The 22,063-nt window shown below is 43.2% G+C and overlaps 1 protein-coding gene across 1 annotated transcript in view; it reads right to left on the bottom strand.

The window, feature by feature from the left end:
• Positions 1-12,172: 12,172 nt before the first annotated feature.
• Positions 12,173-22,063, bottom strand: part of KLHL40 (kelch like family member 40) — an 89,300-nt gene continuing 79,409 nt past the window's right edge. The window contains exons 5-6 of the mRNA XM_073677229.1: positions 16,585-16,731; positions 12,173-12,916 (exon numbers count right to left, since the gene is read on the bottom strand). Coding sequence (XP_073533330.1) covers positions 12,805-12,916; positions 16,585-16,731 — 259 coding nt within the window. The 3' untranslated portion in view covers positions 12,173-12,804. The remainder of the gene's footprint in view (positions 12,917-16,584; positions 16,732-22,063) is intronic.

Raw genomic sequence — 22,063 nt, 5'->3', positions numbered from 1 at the left:
TAGAGGGAGCTCACTACATACAGATTTATACAGTCACCACTATAGGGAGCTCACTACATACAGATTTATACAGCCACCACTAGAGGGAGCTCACTACATACAGATTTATACAGTCACCACTATAGGGAGCTCACTACATACAGATTTATACAGCCACCACTAGAGGGAGTTCACTACATACAGATTTATACAGCCACCACTAGGGGGAGCTCACTACATACAGATTTATACAGCCACCACTAGAGGGAGTTCACTACATACAGATTTATACAGCCACCACTAGAGGGAGCTCACTACATACAGATTTATACAGCCACCACTAGAGGGAGCTCACTACATACAGATTTATACAGCCACCACTAGAGGGAGCTCACTACATACAGATTTATACAGCCACCACTAGAGGGAGCTCACTACATACAGATTTATACAGCCACCACTAGGTGGGAGCTCACTACATACAGATTTATACAGCCACCACTAGAGGGAGCTCACTACATACAGATTTATACAGCCACCACTAGGGAGAGCTCACTACATACAGATTTATACAGCCACCACTAGAGGGAGCTCACTACATACAGATTTATACAGCCACCACTAGAGAGAGCTCACTACATACAGATTTATACAGCCACCACTAGAGGGAGCTCACTACATACAGATTTATACAGCCACCACTAGGTGGGAGCTCACTACATACAGATTTATCCAGCCACCACTAGAGGGAGCTCACTACATACAGATTTATACAGTCACCACTAGAGGGAGCTCACTACATACAGATTTATACAGCACCACTAGAGGGAGCTCTCTATATACAGATTTATACAGTCACCACTAGAGGGAGCTCACTACATACAGATTTATACAGCCACCACTAGAGGGAGCTCACACATATAGATTTATACAGCCACCACTAGGAGGAGCTCTCTATATACAGATTTATACAGTCATCACTAGGAGGAGCTCACTACATACAGATTTATACAGCCACCACTAGAGGGAGTTCACTACATACAGATTTATACAGCCACCACTAGAGGGAGCTCACTACATACAGATTTATACAGCCACCACTATAGGGAGCTCACTACATACAGATTTATACAGCCACCACTATGTGGAGCTCACTACATACAGATTTATACAGCCACCACTAGAGGGAGCTCACTACATACAGATTTATACAGCCACCACTAGGTGGGAGCTCACTACATACAGATTTATACAGCCACCACTAGGTGGGAGCTCACTACATACAGATTTATACAGCCTCCATTAGGGGGAGCTCACTACATACAGATTTATACAGCCACCACTAGAGGGAGCTCACTACATACAGATTTATACAGCCACCACTAGAGGGAGCTCACTACATACAGATTTATAGTCATCACTAGGAGGAGCTCACTACATACAGATTTATACAGCCACCACTAGAGAGAGCTCACTACATACAGATTTATACAGCCACCACTAGGTGGGAGCTCACTACATACAGATTTATACAGTCATCACTAGGAGGAGCTCACTACATACAGATTTATACAGCCACCACTAGAGAGAGCTCACTACATACAGATTTATACAGCCACCACTAGAGGGAGCTCACTACATACAGATTTATACAGCCACCACTAGGTGGGAGCTCACTACATACAGATTTATCCAGCCACCACTAGAGGGAGCTCACTACATACAGATTTATACAGTCACCACTAGAGGGAGCTCACTACATACAGATTTATACAGCACCACTAGAGGGAGCTCTCTATATACAGATTTATACAGTCACCACTAGAGGGAGCTCACTACATACAGATTTATACAGCCACCACTAGAGGGAGCTCACACATATAGATTTATACAGCCACCACTAGGAGGAGCTCTCTATATACAGATTTATACAGTCATCACTAGGAGGAGCTCACTACATACAGATTTATACAGCCACCACTAGAGAGAGCTCACTACATACAGATTTATACAGCCACCACTAGAGGGAGCTCACTACATACAGATTTATACAGCCACCACTATGTGGAGCTCACTACATACAGATTTATACAGCCACCACTAGGAGGAGCTCACTACATACAGATTTATACAGCCACCACTAGGTGGGAGCTCACTACATACAGATTTATACAGCCACCACTAGAGGGAGCTCACTACATACAGATTTATACAGCCACCACTAGAGGGAGCTCACTACATACAGATTTATACAGTCACCACTAGAGGGAGCTCACTACATACAGATTTATACAGCACCACTAGAGGGAGCTCTCTATATACAGATTTATACAGTCTCCACTAGAGGGAGCTCACTACATACAGATTTATACAGCCACCACTAGAGGGAGCTCACACATACAGATTTATACAGCCACCACTAGAAGGAGCTCTCTATATACAGATTTATACAGTCACCACTAGAGGGAGCTCACTACATACAGATTTATACAGTCACCACTAGAGGGAGCTCACTGCATACAGATTTATACAGCCACCACTAGAGGGAGCTCACTACATACAGATTTATACAGCCACCACTAGAGGGAGCTCACTACATACAGATTTATACAGTCACCACTAGGGGGAGCTCATTTCACACAGATTTATACAGTCACCACTAGGGGGAGCTCACTACTACGTACAGATTTATACAGCCACCACTAGAGGGAGTTCACTATGTACAGATTTATACAGCCACCACTAGAGGGAGCTTATTACGTACAGATTTATACAGCCAACCACTAGGGGGAGTTCTTTGCATATTGCCTATATACAGTAAGCTCCTGAGCTCCCTCTAGTGGCTGAAGGCAGCCAGAATTTCATCATCTAGCCCGGAATTTTGTAATCTGCTGGGGAATATATACAGTACAGACCAAAAGTTTGGACACACCTCATTTAAAGATTTTTCTGTATTTTCATGACTTTGAAAATTGTACATTCACACTGAAGACATCAAAACTATGAATTAACACATGTGGAATTATATACTTGACAAAAAAGTGTGAAACAACTGAAAATATGTCTTATATTCTAGGTTCTTCAAAGTCACCACCTTTTGCTTTGATGACTGCTTTGCACACTCTTGGCATTCTCTTGATGAGCTTCAAGAGGTAGTCACCGGAAATGGTCTTCACTTCACAGGTGTGTCCTGTCATGTTTAATAAGTGGGATTTCTTGCCTTATAAATGGGGTTGGGACCATCAGTTGTGTTGTGCAGAAGTCAGGTGGATACACAGCTGATAGTCCTACTGAATAGACTGTTAGCTGCTTTTTTCTTGCCTTAATACAAATTCTAAGTAAATAAAAACGAGTGGCCATCATTACTTTAAGAAATGAAGGTCAGTCAGTCCGAAAAATTGGGCAAACTTTGAAAGTGTCCCCAAGTGCAGTTGCAAAGACCATCAAGCGCTACAAAGAAACTGGCTCACATGAGGACCGCCCCAGGAAAGGAAGACCAAGAGTCACCTCTGCTTCTGAGGATAAGTTTATCCGAGTCACCAGCCTCAGAAATCGCAGGTTAACAGCAGCTCAGATTAGAGACCAGGTCAATGCCACACAGAGTTCTAGCAGCAGACACATCTCTACAACAACTGTTAAGAGGAGACTTTGTGCAGCAGGCCTTCATGGTAAAATAGCTGCTAGGAAACCACTGCTAAGGACAGGCAACAAGCAGAAGAGACTTGTTTGGGCTAAAGAACACAAGGAATGGACATTAGACCAGTGGAAATCTGTGCTTTGGTCTGATGAGTCCAAATTTGAGATCTTTGGTTCCAACCACCGTGTCTTTGTGCGACGCAGAGAAGGTGAACGGATGGACTCTACATGCCTGGTTCCCACCGTGAAGCATGGAGGAGGAGGTGTGATGGTGTGGGGGTGCTTTGCTGGTGACACTGTTGGGGATTTATTCAAAATTGAAGGCATACTGAACCAGCATGGCTACCACAGCATCTTGCAGTGGCATGCTATTCCATCCGGTTTGCGTTTAGTTGGACCATCATTTATTTTTCAACAGGACAATGACCCCAAACACACCTCCAGGCTGTGTAAGGGCTATTTGACCAAGAAGGAGAGTGATGGGGGGCTACGCCAGATGACCTGGTCTCCACAGTCACCAGACCTGAACCCAATCGAGATGGTTTGGGGTGAGCTGGACCGCAGAGTGAAGGCAAAAGGGCCAACAAGTGCTAAGCATCTCTGGGAACTCCTTCAAGATTGTTGGAAGACCATTTCCGGTGACTACCTCTTGAAGCTCATCAAGAGAATGCCAAGAGTGTGCAAAGCAGTCATCAAAGCAAAAGGTGGCTACTTTGAAGAACCTAGAATATAAGACATATTTTCAGTTGTTTCACACTTTTTTGTTAAGTATATAATTCCACATGTGGTAATTCATAGTTTTGATGCCTTCAGTGTGAATGTACAATTTTCATAGTCATGAAAATACAGAAAAATCTTTAAATGAGAAGGTGTGTCCAAACTTTTAGTCTGTACTGTATGTATATGGGCAAAATGTGGTTTTAGAACTCATAATTCTTCCATTTTTACATCTAAATATAACATATCCGTCACCATCATATAATGTACTGAAAAATTCCAAGTGAAGTGAAATGGTGAAAAAAAAATGCAAGTCCAACATTTTTTTTGTAGGTTTTTTTTAGTGTGGTTAAAATTCAGAACTTTGAAGAAAAAAAAAGTTTCTCACCATTTTCTGTGACTTGTAATTTTTTATTTTTCAGTCCATGGAGTCGCATGAGAGGTTGCAGTTTTTATTGGAGCTATTTTTTAGTACTTTTTGATCACTTTTTATTTCATTTTTTCGATGCAAGAAGTAAAAAAAGACGCCATTAATTGCACAGCGCTTTACAGACATTAACAGCACTGTCCCCATCGGGGCTCACAATCTACATTCCCTATCAGTCTTTGGAGTGTGGGAGGAAACTGGAGAACCCGGAGGAAACCAAGGAGAGCATACATACTCCTTGCAGATGTTGTCCTTGGTGGGATTTGATCCCAGGACCCCAAGGCTTCAGAGCTGACCAGTTCAGGCGTTGTTTTGATCAAAGATTGACAGCGGCATCGAAATGTTTTAGCGGCAGCGACTGAAGCTAGCTCTGGTCGCTTCTTCCCGCTCTATTGAACAGCTGGTACCTGTTGTAGGTGGAGGAGACTCAGCTCCTGAGCCGGACACAGGATGTACCAGAGCAAGAAGGGGTTAAAACGCCTACCGTTTTGTATATACAGCTGTTCAGATCTGTTTGTCTCCATGGTTACAGACTACAAATTAAACCCTTGTGTAGTCAGATCCTGCCTGATCCTCGTCACCTTTTCTACTGTCTGGAGAGGAGCGTCCGCAAGCTGCACGGTTATGCTACATACATTTGTATGGCGTCCGCCGAGACGGGTCTGTGCAGTAGCTGTGTACACAAAACGGCAGGGGATTTTATTAATCAAAGCTGCTTCATTTTTTATGTTTGATACATTGGAGCAATAAATAATGCTGATTCCAGTAGAATACGTGTCCCCTGAATTGCCGATAGTACCAAACCTTAGTCCAGCAGTGTTATAAGGGCCAAAGAAGGTTGTTGGCAGCCATGCAAGATTTCCACGAGTGTCACACATGTATCGGCTAGTAGGGCCCCATAGACTTCTATTGGATCTGCTAGTAGGGCCCCATAGACTTCTATTGGATCTGCTAGTAGGGCCCCATAGACTTCTATTGGATCTGCTAGTAGGGCCCCATAGACTTCTATTGGATCTGCTAGTAGGACCCCATAGACTTCTATTGGATCTGCTAGTAGGGCCCCATAGACTTCTATTGGATCTGCTAGTAGGGCTCCATAGACTTCTATCGTATCTGCTAGTAGGGCCCCATAGACTTCTATCGTATCTGCTAGTAGGGCCCCATAGACTTCTATCGTATCTGCTAGTAGGGCCCCATAGACTTCTATCGTATCTGCTAGTAGGGCCCCATAGACTTCTATCGTATCTGCTAGTAGGGCCCCATAGACTTTTATTGGATCTGCTAGTAGGGCCCCATAGACTTCTATTGGATCTGCTGGTAGGGCCCCATAGACTTCTATTGTATCGGCTAGTAGGGCCCCATAGACTTTTATTGGATCTGCTAGTAGGGCCCCATAGACTTTTATTGTATCTGCTAGTAGGGCCCCATAGACTTCTATTGGATCTGCTAGTAGGGCCCCATAGACTTTTATTGGATCTGCTAGTAGGGCCCCATAGACTTTTATTGGATCTGCTAGTAGGGCCCCATAGACTTCTATTGGATCTGCTAGTAGGGCCCCATAGACTTCTATTGGATCTGCTAGTAGGGCCCCATAGACTTCTATAAGTGCTGTACTATGGCTCCGCACTCTTATAGATCTGTAATGTGGATACACCCACGAGGTCTTCTGGTTTCTGTTAGGCACCTTTTAAGAGCCAACTCTAAGCGATCACCAAGGGTCCCTTTAACACCCACCCCTTTAACCAATTGCAGTTTTGATTACCAGCGTGACTCCGTCTTTCTGCTCTTCTAGATTCCCCTTAATCTGATTGGCTTCCATAACATTTTTTTTTTTGTCCCTCAATTCAAGAGCAGAAAAGTTCAATGTCACAAAAATGAGAATACCAAAGTTGCCATTGTCACTTTTGTAATATATATATATATATATATATATATATATATATATATATATATATATATATATATATATTTTTTTCCCCCCTGGAGGCCATTTGCAATAATGATGGGAGTGATAGTGTGTATGAGTGTGACAAGGCTCCCGTCGCTTTAAGTTGTAAAGTTTAGGTTTACTCTTTAACATGACTCAACATTTACCTTTGTGCTCGCCCAGCCACATGCCGCTAAAAACTGATGCCCCGCACACTTATTTAAAATGGTTCTTCATAGTGGTCGGACTTCTGTACTTGTGACACAGAGCACCAAATCCACTGGCATGGTTTTCTTCTGCTCTTTGGAAGAGGTGAAGAGCTCAGTTGTTCTCATGGTATGCTCCTTAGGGGCGGTACTAGCTCGCTTCCTCTGAGTATGCTCCTTAGGGGCGGTACTAGCTCGCTTCCTCTGAGTATGCTTCTTAGGGGCGGGACTAGCTTGGGTCCTCTGAGTATGCTCCTCAAGGGCGGTACTAGCTCGCTTCCTCTGAGTATGCTCCTCAGGGGCGGTACTAGCTTGCTTCCTCTGAGTATGCTCCTCAAGGTCGGTACTAGCTTGCTTCCTCTAAGTATGCTCCTCAGGAGCGGTACTAGCTTGCTTCCTCTGAGTATGCTCCTCAGGGGCAGGGCTAGCTTGCTTCCTCTAAATATGTTCCTCGGGCGGTGCTAGCTTTCCCTCTGAGTATGCTCCTCAGGGGCTTGGCTAGTTTTTTCTCTTGAGTATGCTCTTCAGGGGTAGGGCTAGCTAAATCCATCTGAGTATGCTCCTCAGAGATGGGGCTAGCTATATCCCTCTGAGTATGCTTCTCAGGGGGCGGGGCTAGCACTCGCCCTCTGAGGGGCGGGGCTAGATCTCCACCTCTGAGTATGCTTCCCAGGGGCGGTACTAGCTTGGTTCCTCTGAATATACTCCTCAGGGACGGGGCTAGTTGTTTCTCTTGAGTATGCTCCTCAGGGGTGGGGCTAGCTATATCCGAGTATGCTCCTCAGAGGTGGGGCTAGCTATATCCCTCTGAGTATGCTCCTCAGGGGGCGGGGCTAGCACTCGCCCTCTGAGGGGCGGGGCTAGATCTCCACCTCTGAGTATGCTTCTCAGGGGGCAGGGCTAGATCTCCACCTCTGAGTATGCTCCTCAGGGGCAGGGCTAGCTCTCTCCCTCTGTATATGAACAGTTTAGATACTATACAAGAATTAAAGGTGTGTTCCAGGATTAGAAAAACATGGCTGCTGCCATCATGGGCTTGTTTTTTTTTCTTTGGACAAGTTTACATTTTTGAATGACACCATTTTCGTTACCATATCACATACTGCAAATGGCGGGAAATTTTTTTTTGAAAAATAAAAACAGCTTTTTTTTTTAGGTTTTGTTTTTATGACGTTCCCTTTGCTATAACATGAGCTGGTAACTTTGTAATCACTGTAGTTTTTATTGGCATCTTAAAGGAGTCTATACGACTTTCCAATTTATTTATTTTTTTATTTCATTTTTTGGGGAGGTAACATGATGACTCAAAAATATTTTAGATTTTTTTTTTTCCTATTTTTGCATTCTCTATTGGATAAAAAAAAAATGTTATATTGTATTAGTTTGGACAATTAGATCAACACCAAGAAGTAATTTAAAAATATATATTTTTAGATTTTGTTTTAACGAAAAATGAGGGTTGGCTATAATTTACACTATTTTATAATTTTTTTTTATTAGTTCCCTTAGGGGTCTTGAACGTGCGCTCACTTGACATTCGCTGTAACATTGTAGTATTGCAGTTTACGGTGTAATTATCCCATGAAGCCACAATTGACAGAAGCCTTTAAAAGGTTAAATTGCTGCGATTGGAGGTAATTGAAATCTAAACAGGTATTCTGTGGTGCCGGCTGTATAACACAGCTACCACTAGATCCTGTGACCACTCCATGTAGTAATTGCACATATCCACCAGAGATGATGTTAATGGAGCAGAACTGAATAACTAGAGAGATGTGCTGTTTCTGGAAGCAAGCAGTTGTGTTTTTTAAAATCTATACAACCCTTTAATGAAGACATGTCACTTATTCAAAAATATAGAGTTCAATAGCCTGGTAAAAATCCCTGAGCTCCCCTGATTCTGCAGCTTTTTTGCATTTTGTGCTGCGTCGCTCCATTGCAGAGATATTCATATTTTTGCTTTGGAGTGCAGTATGTGAAATCTCCTCTTACAGTCCACTTGGGCATTTCTTCAGAGTCTTCTCTGGGGTCATTCATTTAACCTCTCCCAGACACTGCCAATCACAGCTCGACAAGGTCTGGGAGGGATTGAAGAACACGCCCCCAGAGAAGACTGAAGAAACACCCAGTTGGACTGTAAGAAGAGATTTCACATACTGCACTCCAAAGCAAAAATGTGAATATCTCTGCAATGGAGCGACGCAGCGCAAAACGGAAAAAAAGCCACTGAATCACGGGAGCTCAGGGATTTTTATAAGCCTTTTAACTCAATTTTTTGAGCAAGTGATGGGTCCTCTTTAAGTAGAGCTCTCATTTCATTAATAACCTGTTAACATTACCGCCATCATGCACCCCATGTAGACATTTTTGGTGTGGTCCACATCTGTCTCCCAACATCGTTAGTTATATCCTGAAGACTTCTTGAAAGATGACCAGACAAAAGGCATTTTAATATCTTTTAATTTGGGAATAATTTAGGGCAAACTGAACTTTACATAATTTAATATAATTATTTTTTTTTTATGTGAAAATACAATGTAGACGTCATTACGAGTGTTGGCCTAAATGTTGGTTAGATGTCGATAAGACCCAAATATATTTGGCCCCAAAAACCCAAGATAAGTGTCCAGGCCTTTCAGTTTCACATTATTTTCTTTTGCCGTTTCAGTTTTTTTATGTGTTTTTTGTGTCTAGTTCCTTTGCAATGTGGTGGGTCCGGTAAGAGGGACAATGAGTGTGTTTTTCAATGACATTTTTAAGGAGACCCTCTATCCAGGAATCGCCACCATGCTTTTGTCACACGTCACTTTATGCGCTGCCTATAATACGGACACGTGCGGATCCTGCCATAACCGGAGTTCCCAACTTCCTGCTTGTTGTCGGCTTCTTCTAAATTCATTTGTGACGTCATTCATATCCTGATTTTTTTTTTTTTCTTTTCACCTTTCATTTCCAAGTTTTAGCACATTTTTGCTGAAATTTTGGTCCAAAATGCTGCCCGTAGATTAAGCACACTACACCACCTACAGGCATTTAGAGGTACTGCATGTATTTTTTTTAATTTTTTTTTTTTTTAATGTGGTCTGCTGAGACAATGATAGGCTAAGATTTTTTTTTTAAATGGGCGCAGTCCTCTATAAACCTAAGAAGTTAGCTGCTTCATTGTGCAATGCAAATTCTCTCTCCGCTCTCTCCTAATATAGCGCTAACGCATTTGGTAGCGCTGCACAGAGAGTCCTTACTCACATCGGCCCTTGTTTCTATTGGGGCTCACGGTTCCAAATTAACCTGTGAATGAGTTGTCTAGGCTGTCGGAGGGAACATACAAATTCCATTTAGCTGTTGCACCTGGTCGGATGTTAACCTAAGACCCCACTGCTGCAATATGGGGGGTTCCCATTCTTTAACAGGTGGAGTTCTTACCCGCAGGACCCCCAACCATACTGAGATCCTGCAAGCACCCCTGTGTAGGTAAATGGGGTGCTAAAGGAGTAGTAGCATCAACTAGGACCGCGACCCCTTTATTCTGAGGATCAGTGGGGTCCGACTCCCATATGTTCTTGTATTGATAAAATTATTTGGGTAAATTATTATTTTTATTTCTTTCTTTCTGTTCAAAATGAATCAAAGAGGAAACTATTCCTTAAAAAAATCAAATTGTTGTCCCCCATGAAGCCAGGTGGGGTGGGGGGGTTGGTAATTCTCGGAGAGATCTGATGTCTATTGCACTATTTTATTTGGGGGGATAAATAATTTTTAGGTTTTTTTTAACATCGAGTATTGATGCCGTTTTGGTGGGATTCACATGCTGGAAAGCTGTCTCTTCCTCCTTCTATGTTTCTGGCTTTTGCTACCATGAAAAAGTTTTGTTGTGTTTTTTGGGGAGTTTTTTTTATGGTATTTTATAAATTTTTGACTTTTTTTTGTTATTTCCCGGGGAAAAAAAAAAATTGTAAGGTTTCTCTCTTCCAGTCAACGTCCTTGATTTCTCCCTGGGCACGTCTGAGGTCTGTCCCGTATGTTGTAGGGCCGTTGCGATAGTATACACCCCCCCAGATGGTCCTATCCTATCCAGCTTCACCGTGCGTTGGCTAATCTGGGTGGGCGCCAAATATTTTCACAGCATTGTGACTTATGAACATGAGGACATGAAGCAAAATTGTCAGCCGCACCTCCGGAGCTTTAGGAGCGTAAGTTTGGAAGGAGCCGCTCTACGGGGGTCACGTTCCTCCCGTGTAGATAAACTCTCAGCGACACTTAGATCTGGGTGAAGAGACACATTTTGTCAATATTTCCCTTCCAGGCAGAACTTTTTTTTTTTTTTCTTTATTTTTGCCCTCACTATCGTTCGCTTCTACTTCCAGCTTTTTGCAGTCTCGCCGTATTATCAGACACTGCGGTATGATGTCTTCTCGCGCGATCAAGTGGACAGAGACGTAGAAGAGGTAGCAGGTCTGCGACGTAGAAGAGGTAGCGGGTCCGCGACGTAGCTGTAGAAAGTGTTAGTGATATCGACTTATGTCCAGAGCACAAACTTACACCGGCGACCATTGTGGCGATTTTGGAATCTGAACCACTTATTGCCAATCTAAAAAAGTTTTAAAAAAATAAAAATGTTCTTTCCTTTTTAAGTAGCTATAAAAAGTTCTTTGACGAAATAAATAATAATAAAAAAAAATACATTTGAAAATTTCTTGCAAGTGACTTTTTTTATTGCCGTTTGTATTTGTTTTTCTTTTTTTTTTTAACATTACACTTTTGCACTCGCACATCCTTCTGTTCTCATTGAGGATAACTTTTGATAGTCGTTTATGCCATCACAAGATACAGACACCTACGGGGCAATTTTTTTTTTTTATTTACATAAATTTATCTAATTCGGGCTAAAAATAATTTTTTGCAGTTCGGTTTAATTAAAAATGTTTGCATCATACACTGAAAAATGAGTTAACTGAGGGGTCCATTAGTGAGCTCATTCTGAGTTTTAGTTGATTTATGACCCCATCAAAGTTCAGCTCAACTCGGTGTTCATCAATCAAATTAGAGGAACTCTGAAAAAAAACAAAAGAGTTTCAAATTCCTTGTCACAGCGAACTCGCTAATTGATCCTGAGTTAACTCATTCTACAGACAGCAAAGTGTAGAGAAACAAAAGAGCAAAATTTCTAATAAAACCCAACTGAAAAAAAGTAACTTTTTTTTTTCCAAAATGCATGTATTTAAAAGGGATAATTTCCAGCAACAGTAATGAATCATCTCCTGATTCAACCTGAGCCTTCTAAATATGTCTGGCCATGAAGTCGTTAGTCACATCAAAAGTGATCGTTAGAAGATCGTGTGTTTATCCCTGTTCCCCCCTGTGAAAGGACTGGAAAGAAAAGATTCTCATTGAGTTTATGACAACAGTAAATATATAAATATTAGAATTTTTATTGCAATCTTTTTTTTTTGTTTTAGCAGAAAATTTTAAATTCAAATTTATCAAAATTCTTCCCATAAAACAATGGGTGTTAGAAAACTGCACAATGGTTTTAGTAGAAATGTTACTTATGATTAACACAAAGAGAGGAGATCACGTTCCGTCTTCACGTTCCGTCTTCAGGTTCCATCTGGATGATCCGGAACATTCCGCTCCAGGAGCTTTCTATTTCCAAGCTGTGACTAGTGCAGGATGGAGAAGCCTTTGTCGTTAATGTTCACATACAATCATTCTGCAGATTATTGAGCAAATTCTGGAAATGATCAAACTGTAGATTAAGAATGGAAATGAATATTTCTGTCCCTTTAAATGTCCCCGTTCCTGTTCACTTTCATTTCTCCGCAATCTCTGCTCCATTAACTCTTCCATCATTTCTTCTGTGCACAGCGCGTCATACAGGACATTGCGTCTCCGCTTCTCGCCCTGCGGCCGATTCACATCTTTGTCAGGCGAAGTGTATTGAGACGAACGGGCAAGAATGTCGCTCCGGAGGCGTAACGGATCTCCCTGAGAATTCCTTCCCACTTCTTCTCATCCTCATTGTATCTAAAAAAAAATCAGAAGATACCCATATTATACCAGCTGTACATATATAATTATATATAGAAGATGCCCAGGTTATACCAGCTGTACATATATAATTATATATAGGAGATGCCCAGGTTATACCAGCTGTACATATATAATTATATACAGAAGATGCTCAGGTTATATCAGCTGTACATATATAATTATATACAGAAGATGCTCAGGTTATATCAGCTGTACATATATAATTATATACAGAAGATGCCCAGGTTATATCAGCTGTACATATATAATTATATACAGAAGATGCTCAGGTTATATCAGCTGTACATATATAATTATATACAGGAGATGCCCAGGTTATACCTGCTGTACATATATAATTACAGTTATATGAAAAAGTTTGGGCACCCCTATTAATCTTAAGCTTAATGTTTTATAAAAATTGGTGTTTTTGCAACAGCTATTTCGGTTTGATATATGTAATAACTGTTGGACACAGGAATGTTTCTGCCTTGAAATGAGGTTTATTGTACTAACAGAAAATGTGCAATCTGCATTCAAACAAAATTTGACAGGTGCATAAGTATGGGCACCCTTATCATTTTCTTGTTTTAAATACTCCTACCTACTTTTTACTGACGTACTAAAGCTCTTTTTTTGGTTTTGTAACCTCATTGAGCTTTGAACTTTATAGCCAGGTGTATGCAATCATGAGAAAAGCTACTTAAAGTGGCCACTTGCAAGTTGTTCTCCTGTTTGAATCTCCTCTGAAGAGTGGCATCATGGGCTCCTCAAAACAACTGTCAAATGATCTGAAAACAAAGATTATTCAACATAGTTGTTCAGGGGAAGGATACAAAAAGCTGTCTCAGCGATTTAACCTGTCAGTTTCCACTGTGAGGAACATAGTAAGGAAATGGAAGAACACAGGGACAGTTCTTGTTAAGGCCAGAAGTGGCAGGCCAAGAAAAACATCAGAAAGGCAGAGAAGAAGAATGGTGAGATCAGTCAAGGACAATCCTCAGACCACCTCCAGAGAGCTGCAGCATCAACTTGCTGCAGATGGTGTCACTGTGCATCGGTCAACTATACAACGCACTTTGCACAAGGAGAAGCTGTATGGGAGAGTGATGCGAAAGAAGCCATTTCTGCAAGCACGCCAGAAACAGAGTCGGCTGAGGTATGCAAAAGCACATTTGGAGAAGCCAATTTCTGTTTGGAACAAGGTCCTGTGGACTAATGAAACCAAGATTGAGTTGTTTGGTCATACAAAAAGGCGTTATGCATGGCGGCAAAAAAACACAGCATTCCAAGAAAAACACTTGCTACCCACAGTAAAATTTGGTGGAGGTTCCATCATGCTTTGGGGCTGTGTGGCCAATGCCGGCACCGGGAATCTTGTTAAAGTTGAGGGACGCATGGATTCCACTCAGTATCAGCAGATTCTTGACAATAATGTTCAAGAATCAGTGACAAAGTTGAAGTTACGCAGGGGATGGATCTTTCAGCAAGACAATGATCCAAAACACCGCTCCAAATCTACTCAGGCATTCATGCAGAGGAACAATTACAATGTTCTGGAATGGCCATCCCAGTCCCCAGACCTGAATATCATTGAACATCTGTGGGATCATTTGAAGAGGGCTGTCCATGCTCGGCGACCATCAAACTTAACTGAACTGGAATTGTTTTGTAAAGAGGAATGGTCAAAAATACCTTCATCCAGGATCCAGGAAATCATTAAAAGCTACAGGAAGAGACTAGAGGCAAAAGGAGGATCTACTAAATATTAATGTCACTTTTCTGGTGAGGTGCCCATACTTATGCACCTGTCAAATTTTGTTTGAATGCAGATTGCACATTTTCTGTTAGTACAATAAACCTAATATCAAGGCAGAAACATTACTGTGTCCAACAGTTATTACATATATCAAACTGAAATAGCTGTTGCAAAAACACAAATTTTTATAAAACATTAAGCTTAAGATTAATAGGGGTGCCCAAACTTTTTCATATAACTGTATAATTATATACAGGAGACCCCCAGGTTATACCAGCTGTACATATATAATTATATACAGGATATGCCCAGGTTATATCAGCTGCACATATATAATTATATACAAGAGATGCCCAGGTTATACCAGCTGTACATATATAATTATATACAGGAGGTACCAGGTTATATCAGCTGCACATATATAATTATATACAAGAGATGCCCAGGTTATACCAGCTGTACAAATATAATTATATACAGGAGATGCCCAGGTTATACCAGCTGTACATATATAATTATATACAGGAGATACCCGGGTTATACCAGCTGTACATATATAATTGTATACAGGAGATACCCAGGTTATACCAGCTGTACATGTATAATTATATACAGGAGATACCCAGGTTATACCAGCTGTATATATATAATTATATACAGAAGATGCCCAGGTTATACCAGCTGTACATATATAATTATATACAGGAGATACCAAGGTTATACCTGCTGTACATATATAATTATATACAGGAGATGCCCAGGTTATACCAGCTGTACATATATAATTATATACAGGAGATACCCAGGTTATACCAGCTGTACATATATAATTATATACAGGAGACCCCCAGGTTCTACCAGCTGTATATATATAATTATATACAGGAGATACCAAGGTTATACCTGCTGTACATATATAATTATATACAGGAGATACCCAGGTTATACCAGCTGTATATATATAATTATATACAGGAGATGCCCAGGTTATACCAGCTGTACATATATAATTGTATACAGGAGATACCCAGGTTATACCAGCTGTACATGTATAATTATATACAGGAGATACCCAGGTTATACCAGCTGTACATGTATAATTATATACAGGAGATACCCAGGTTATACCAGCTGTACATGTAGAATTATATACAGGAGATACCAAGGTTATACCTGCTGTACATATATAATTATATACAGGAGATACCCAGGTTATACCAGCTGTACATATATAATTGTATACAGGAGATACCCAGGTTATACCAGCTGTACATGTATAATTATATACAGGAGATACCCAGGTTATACCAGCTGTATATATATATAATTATATACAGAAGATGCCCAGGTTATACCAGCTGTACATATATAATTATATACAGGAGATACCAAGGTTATACCTGCTGTACATATATAATTATATACAGGAGATGCCCAGGTTATACCAGCTGTACATATATAATTATATACAGGAGATACCCAGGTTATACCAGCTGTATATATATAATTATATACAGGAGATACCAAGGTTATACCTGCTGTACATATATAATTATATACAGGAGATGCCCTGGTTATACCAGCTGTACATATATAATTATATACAGGAGATGCCCAGGTTATACCAGCTGTACATATATAATTATATACAGGAGATGCCCAGGTTATACCAGCTGTACATATATAATTATATACAGGAGATGTCCAGGTTATACCAGCTGTACATACTGTATATAATTATATACAGAAGATACCCAGGTTATACCAGCTGTACATATACTTGCCCAGGTTATACCAGCTGTACATATACATGCCCAGGTTATACCAGTTGTACATACTGTATACATGCCCAGGTTATACCAGCTGTAACAGGCAGGTCATTTTCCTATTTCCACGTTCTCACCTCCAGATATCGTTCAGTTCTGTCGGGACGAGTTCTTCACTTTCATTCTCCACTGTTGCGAATCCTCCGATGGCGAACAGCGTCCGGTCCATGCTGAGCAGACTGAGCGAGCTGCGCTCCTGCGGGAACTCCGTGAAATCTTCCCATCTGCAACATAACAAATTATTTAGATTGACCGGAAAAAAATCATTGAAATTTACAGCGAGACTCAGTGACAGATAAGTGTGTGAGCGCCCTGGACACGGTGATCGCTCCCCCACCAAAACCAAAACTCATGCCCCACCTGACCCCCGAAAACTGATACTGGAACTGACCTCTTCCTTTCCTAGAACCAAGTCCTGCTGAAGATACTAACTGCCTAAGACCAGAAGGGATGGTGACCTGGACACGTTACCGTCCAGGCATAAGAGATGCTGAGCCTAACACCTCATTGCCCTAGACCACCAGGGATGCTTTCATTTATACCATAGTCCCCTAGACCACCCGGGATGCTTACATTTACAGGGATTATTACATTGACCCGTTAGTGCCCTAGGCCAGCAGAGATTCTTACATTGACTCCTTAGTACCCTAGGCCAGCAGGGATTCTTACATTGACCCCTTAGTGCCCTAGGCCAGCAGGGATTCTTACATTGACCCGTTAGTGCCCTAGGCCAGCAGAGATTCTTACATTGACCCGTTAGTGCCCTAGGCCAGCAGGGATTCTTACATTGACTCCTTAGTGCCCTAGGCCAGCAGGGATTCTTACATTGACCCGTTAGTGCCCTAGTCCAGCAGGGATTCTTACATTGACTCCTTAGTGCCCTAGGCCAGCAGGGATTCTTACATTGACTCCTTAGTGCCCTAGGCCAGCAGGGATTCTTACATTGACTCCTTAGTGTCCTAGGCCAGCAGGGATTCTTACATTGACTCCTTAGTGCCCTAGGCCAGCAGGGATTCTTACATTGACTCCTTAGTGCCCTAGGCCAGCAGGGATTCTTACATTGACTCCTTAGTGCCCTAGTCCAGCAGGGATTCTTACATTGACCCTTTAGTGCCCTAGTCCAGCAGGGATTCTTACATTGACTCCTTAGTGCCCTAGGCCAGCAGGGATTCTTACATTGACTCCTTAGTGCCCTAGTCCAGCAGGGATTCTTACATTGACCCGTTAGTGCCCTAGGCCAGCAGGGATTCTTACATTGACCCCTTAGTGCCTTAGGCCAGCAGGGATTCTTACATTGACTCCTTAGTGCCCTAGGCCAGCAGGGATTTTTACATTGACCCCTTAGTGCCTTAGGCCAGCAGGGATTCTTACATTGACTCCTTAGTGCCCTAGTCCAGCAGGGATTCTTACATTGACTCCTTAGTGCCCTAGGCCAGCAGGGATTCTTAAATTGACCCGTTAGTGCCCTAGGCCAGCAGGGATTCTTACATTGACCCCTTAGTGCCTTAGGCCAGCAGGGATTCTTACATTGACTCCTTAGTGCCCTATTCCAGCAGGGATTCTTACATTGACTCCTTAGTGCCCTAGTCCAGCAGGGATTCTTATATTGACTCCTTAGTGTCCTAGGCCAGCAGGGATTCTTATATTGACTACTTAGTGTCCTAGGCCAGCAGGGATTCTTACATTGACTCCTTAGTGTCCTAGGCCAGCAGGGATTCTTACATTGACTCCTTAGTGCCCTAGGGCAGCAGGGATTCTTAAATTGACCCGTTAGTGCCCTAGGCCAGCAGGGATTCTTACATTGACCCCTTAGTGCCTTAGGCCAGCAGGGATTCTTACATTGACTCCTTAGTGCCCTATTCCAGCAGGGATTCTTACATTGACTCCTTAGTGCCCTAGTCCAGCAGGGATTCTTATATTGACTCCTTAGTGTCCTAGGCCAGCAGGGATTCTTATATTGACTCCTTAGTGTCCTAGGCCAGCAGGGATTCTTATATTGACTCCTTAGTGTCCTAGGCCAGCAGGGATTCTTACATTGACCCCTTAGTGCCTTAGGCCAGCAGGGATTCTTACATTGACTCCTTAGTGCCCTAGTCCAGCAGGGATTCTTACATTGACTCCTTAGTGCCCTAGGCCAGCAGGGATTCTTACATTGACCCGTTAGTGCCCTAGTCCAGCAGGGATTCTTACATTGACTCCTTAGTGCCCTAGGCCAGCAGGGATTCTTACATTATCTCCTTAGTGCCCTAGGCCAGCAGGGATTCTTACATTGACTCCTTAGTGCCCTAGGCCAGCAGGGATTCTTACATTGACTCCTTAGTACCCTAGGCCAGCAGGGATTCTTACATTGATTCCTTATTGCCCTAGGCCAGCAGGGATTCTTACATTGACTCCTTAGTGCCCTAGGCCAGCAGGGATTCTTACATTGACTCCTTAGTACCCTAGGCCAGCAGGGATTCTTACATTGATTCCTTATTGCCCTAGGCCAGCAGGGATTCTTACATTGACTCCTTAGTGCCCTAGGCCAGCAGGGATTCTTACATTGACTCCTTAGTGCCCTAGTCCAGCAGGGATTCTTACATTGACTCCTTAGTGCCCTAGGCCAGCAGGGATTCTTACATTGACCCGTTAGTGCCCTAGGCCAGCAGGGATTCTTACATTACCTCCTTAGTGCCCTAGGCCAGCAGGGATTCTTACATTGACTCCTTAGTGCCCTAGTCCAGCAGGGATTCTTACATTGACTCCTTAGTGCCCTAGGCCAGCAGGGATTCTTACATTGACTCCTTAGTGCCCTAGGCCAGCAGGGATTCTTACATTACCTCCTTAGTGCCCTAGGCCAGCAGGGATTCTTACATTGACTCCTTAGTGCCCTAGGCCAGCAGGGATTCTTACATTGACCCGTTAGTGCCCTAGTCCAGCAGGGATTCTTACATTGACTCCTTAGTGCCCTAGGCCAGCAGGGATTCTTACATTACCTCCTTAGTGCCCTAGGCCAGCAGGGATTCTTACATTGACTCCTTAGTGCCCTAGGCCAGCAGGGATTCTTACATTGACTCCTTAGTATCCTAAGCCAGCAGGGATTCTTACATTGATTCCTTATTGCCCTAGGCCAGCAGGGATTCTTACATTGACTCCTTAGTGCCCTAGGCCAGCAGGGATTCTTACATTGACTCCTTAGTGCCCTAGGCCAGCAGGGATTCTTACATTGACTCCTTAGTACCCTAGGCCAGCAGGGATTCTTACATTGACTCCTTAGTGTCCTAGGCCAGCAGGGATTCTTACATTGACTCCTTAGTGCCCTAGGCCAGCAGGGATTCTTACATTGACTCCTTAGTGCCCTAGGCCAGCAGGGATTCTTACATTGACTCCTTAGTGCCCTAGGCCAGCAGGGATTCTTACATTGACTCCTTAGTGCCCTAGGCCAGCAGGGATTCTTACATTGACTCCTTAGTGCCCTAGGCCAGCAGGGATTCTTACATTGACTCCTTAGTGCCCTAGGCCAGCAGGGATTCTTACATTGACTCCTTAGTGTCCTAGGCCAGCAGGGATTCTTACATTGACTCCTTAGTGCCCTAGGCCAGCAGGGATTCTTACATTGACTCCTTAGTGCCCTAGGCCAGCAGGGATTCTTACATTGACTCCTTAGTGCCCTAGGCCAGCAGGGATTCTTACATTGACTCCTTAGTGCCCTAGGCCAGCAGGGATTCTTACATTGACTCCTTAGTGCCCTAGGCCAGCAGGGATTCTTACATTGACTCCTTAGTGCCCTAGGCCAGCAGGGATTCTTACATTGACTCCTTAGTGCCCTAGGCCAGCAGGGATTCTTACATTGACTCCTTAGTGCCCTAGGCCAGCAGGGATTCTTACATTGACTCCTTAGTGCCCTAGGCCAGCAGGGATTCTTACACTGACTCCTTAGTGCCCTAGGCCAGCAGGGATTCTTACATTGACTCCTTAGTGCCCTAGGCCAGCAGGGATTCTTACATTACCTCCTTAGTGCCCTAGGCCAGCAGGGATTCTTACATTGACTCCTTAGTGCCCTAGGTCAGCAGGGATTCTTACATTACCTCCTTAGTGCCCTAGGCCAGCAGGGATTCTTACATTGACTCCTTAGTGCCCTAGGCCAGCAGGGATTCTTACATTGACTCCTTAGTGCCCTAGGCCAGCAGGGATTCTTACATTGACCCGTTAGTGCCCTAGTCCAGCAGGGATTCTTACATTGACTCCTTAGTGCCCTAGGCCAGCAGGGATTCTTACATTACCTCCTTAGTGCCCTAGGCCAGCAGGGATTCTTACATTGACTCCTTAGTGCCCTAGGCCAGCAGGGATTCTTACATTGACTCCTTAGTATCCTAAGCCAGCAGGGATTCTTACATTGATTCCTTATTGCCCTAGGCCAGCAGGGATTCTTACATTGACTCCTTAGTGCCCTAGGCCAGCAGGGATTCTTACATTGACTCCTTAGTGCCCTAGGCCAGCAGGGATTCTTACATTGACTCCTTAGTACCCTAGGCCAGCAGGGATTCTTACATTGACTCCTTAGTGTCCTAGGCCAGCAGGGATTCTTACATTGACTCCTTAGTGCCCTAGGCCAGCAGGGATTCTTACATTGACTCCTTAGTGCCCTAGGCCAGCAGGGATTCTTACATTGACTCCTTAGTGCCCTAGGCCAGCAGGGATTCTTACATTGACTCCTTAGTGCCCTAGGCCAGCAGGGATTCTTACATTGACTCCTTAGTGCCCTAGGCCAGCAGGGATTCTTACATTGACTCCTTAGTGCCCTAGGCCAGCAGGGATTCTTACATTGACTCCTTAGTGTCCTAGGCCAGCAGGGATTCTTACATTGACTCCTTAGTGCCCTAGGCCAGCAGGGATTCTTACATTGACTCCTTAGTGCCCTAGGCCAGCAGGGATTCTTACATTGACTCCTTAGTGCCCTAGGCCAGCAGGGATTCTTACATTGACTCCTTAGTGCCCTAGGCCAGCAGGGATTCTTACATTGACTCCTTAGTGCCCTAGGCCAGCAGGGATTCTTACATTGACTCCTTAGTGCCCTAGGCCAGCAGGGATTCTTACATTGACTCCTTAGTGCCCTAGGCCAGCAGGGATTCTTACATTGACTCCTTAGTGTCCTAGGCCAGCAGGGATTCTTACATTGACTCCTTAGTGCCCTAGGCCAGCAGGGATTCTTACATTGACTCCTTAGTGCCCTAGGCCAGCAGGGATTCTTACATTGACTCCTTAGTGCCCTAGGCCAGCAGGGATTCTTACATTGACTCCTTAGTGCCCTAGGCCAGCAGGGATTCTTACATTGACTCCTTAGTGCCTTGGATTTTCAGGCATTACACAATTGAGCTCTTTTCTTTCCTACACCACCAGAGATGCCGGAGTGACCCTCTGCATTGCACTCTATTACCAGGGATGCAGACATTAACACCTTCTGCCTTGAAGTAACAGGATTACTGATTTTAACACCTTATTGCTCTGGACCACCAGGGATGCTCACATCTATTGGTGCCCACCATGGATACTTCAATTAACCTATTCAGTGCCCTC

This window comes from Phyllobates terribilis, unplaced genomic scaffold (genome assembly GCF_046119375.1).
Source record: "Phyllobates terribilis strain yellow unplaced genomic scaffold, ASM4611937v1 Scaffold_4__5_contigs__length_816908805, whole genome shotgun sequence".
Classification (NCBI taxonomy): Eukaryota; Metazoa; Chordata; class Amphibia; order Anura; family Dendrobatidae; genus Phyllobates; species Phyllobates terribilis.
Note: the sequence above shows the minus strand (reverse complement) of the source record. Positions and strands in the feature narration are given on the sequence as shown.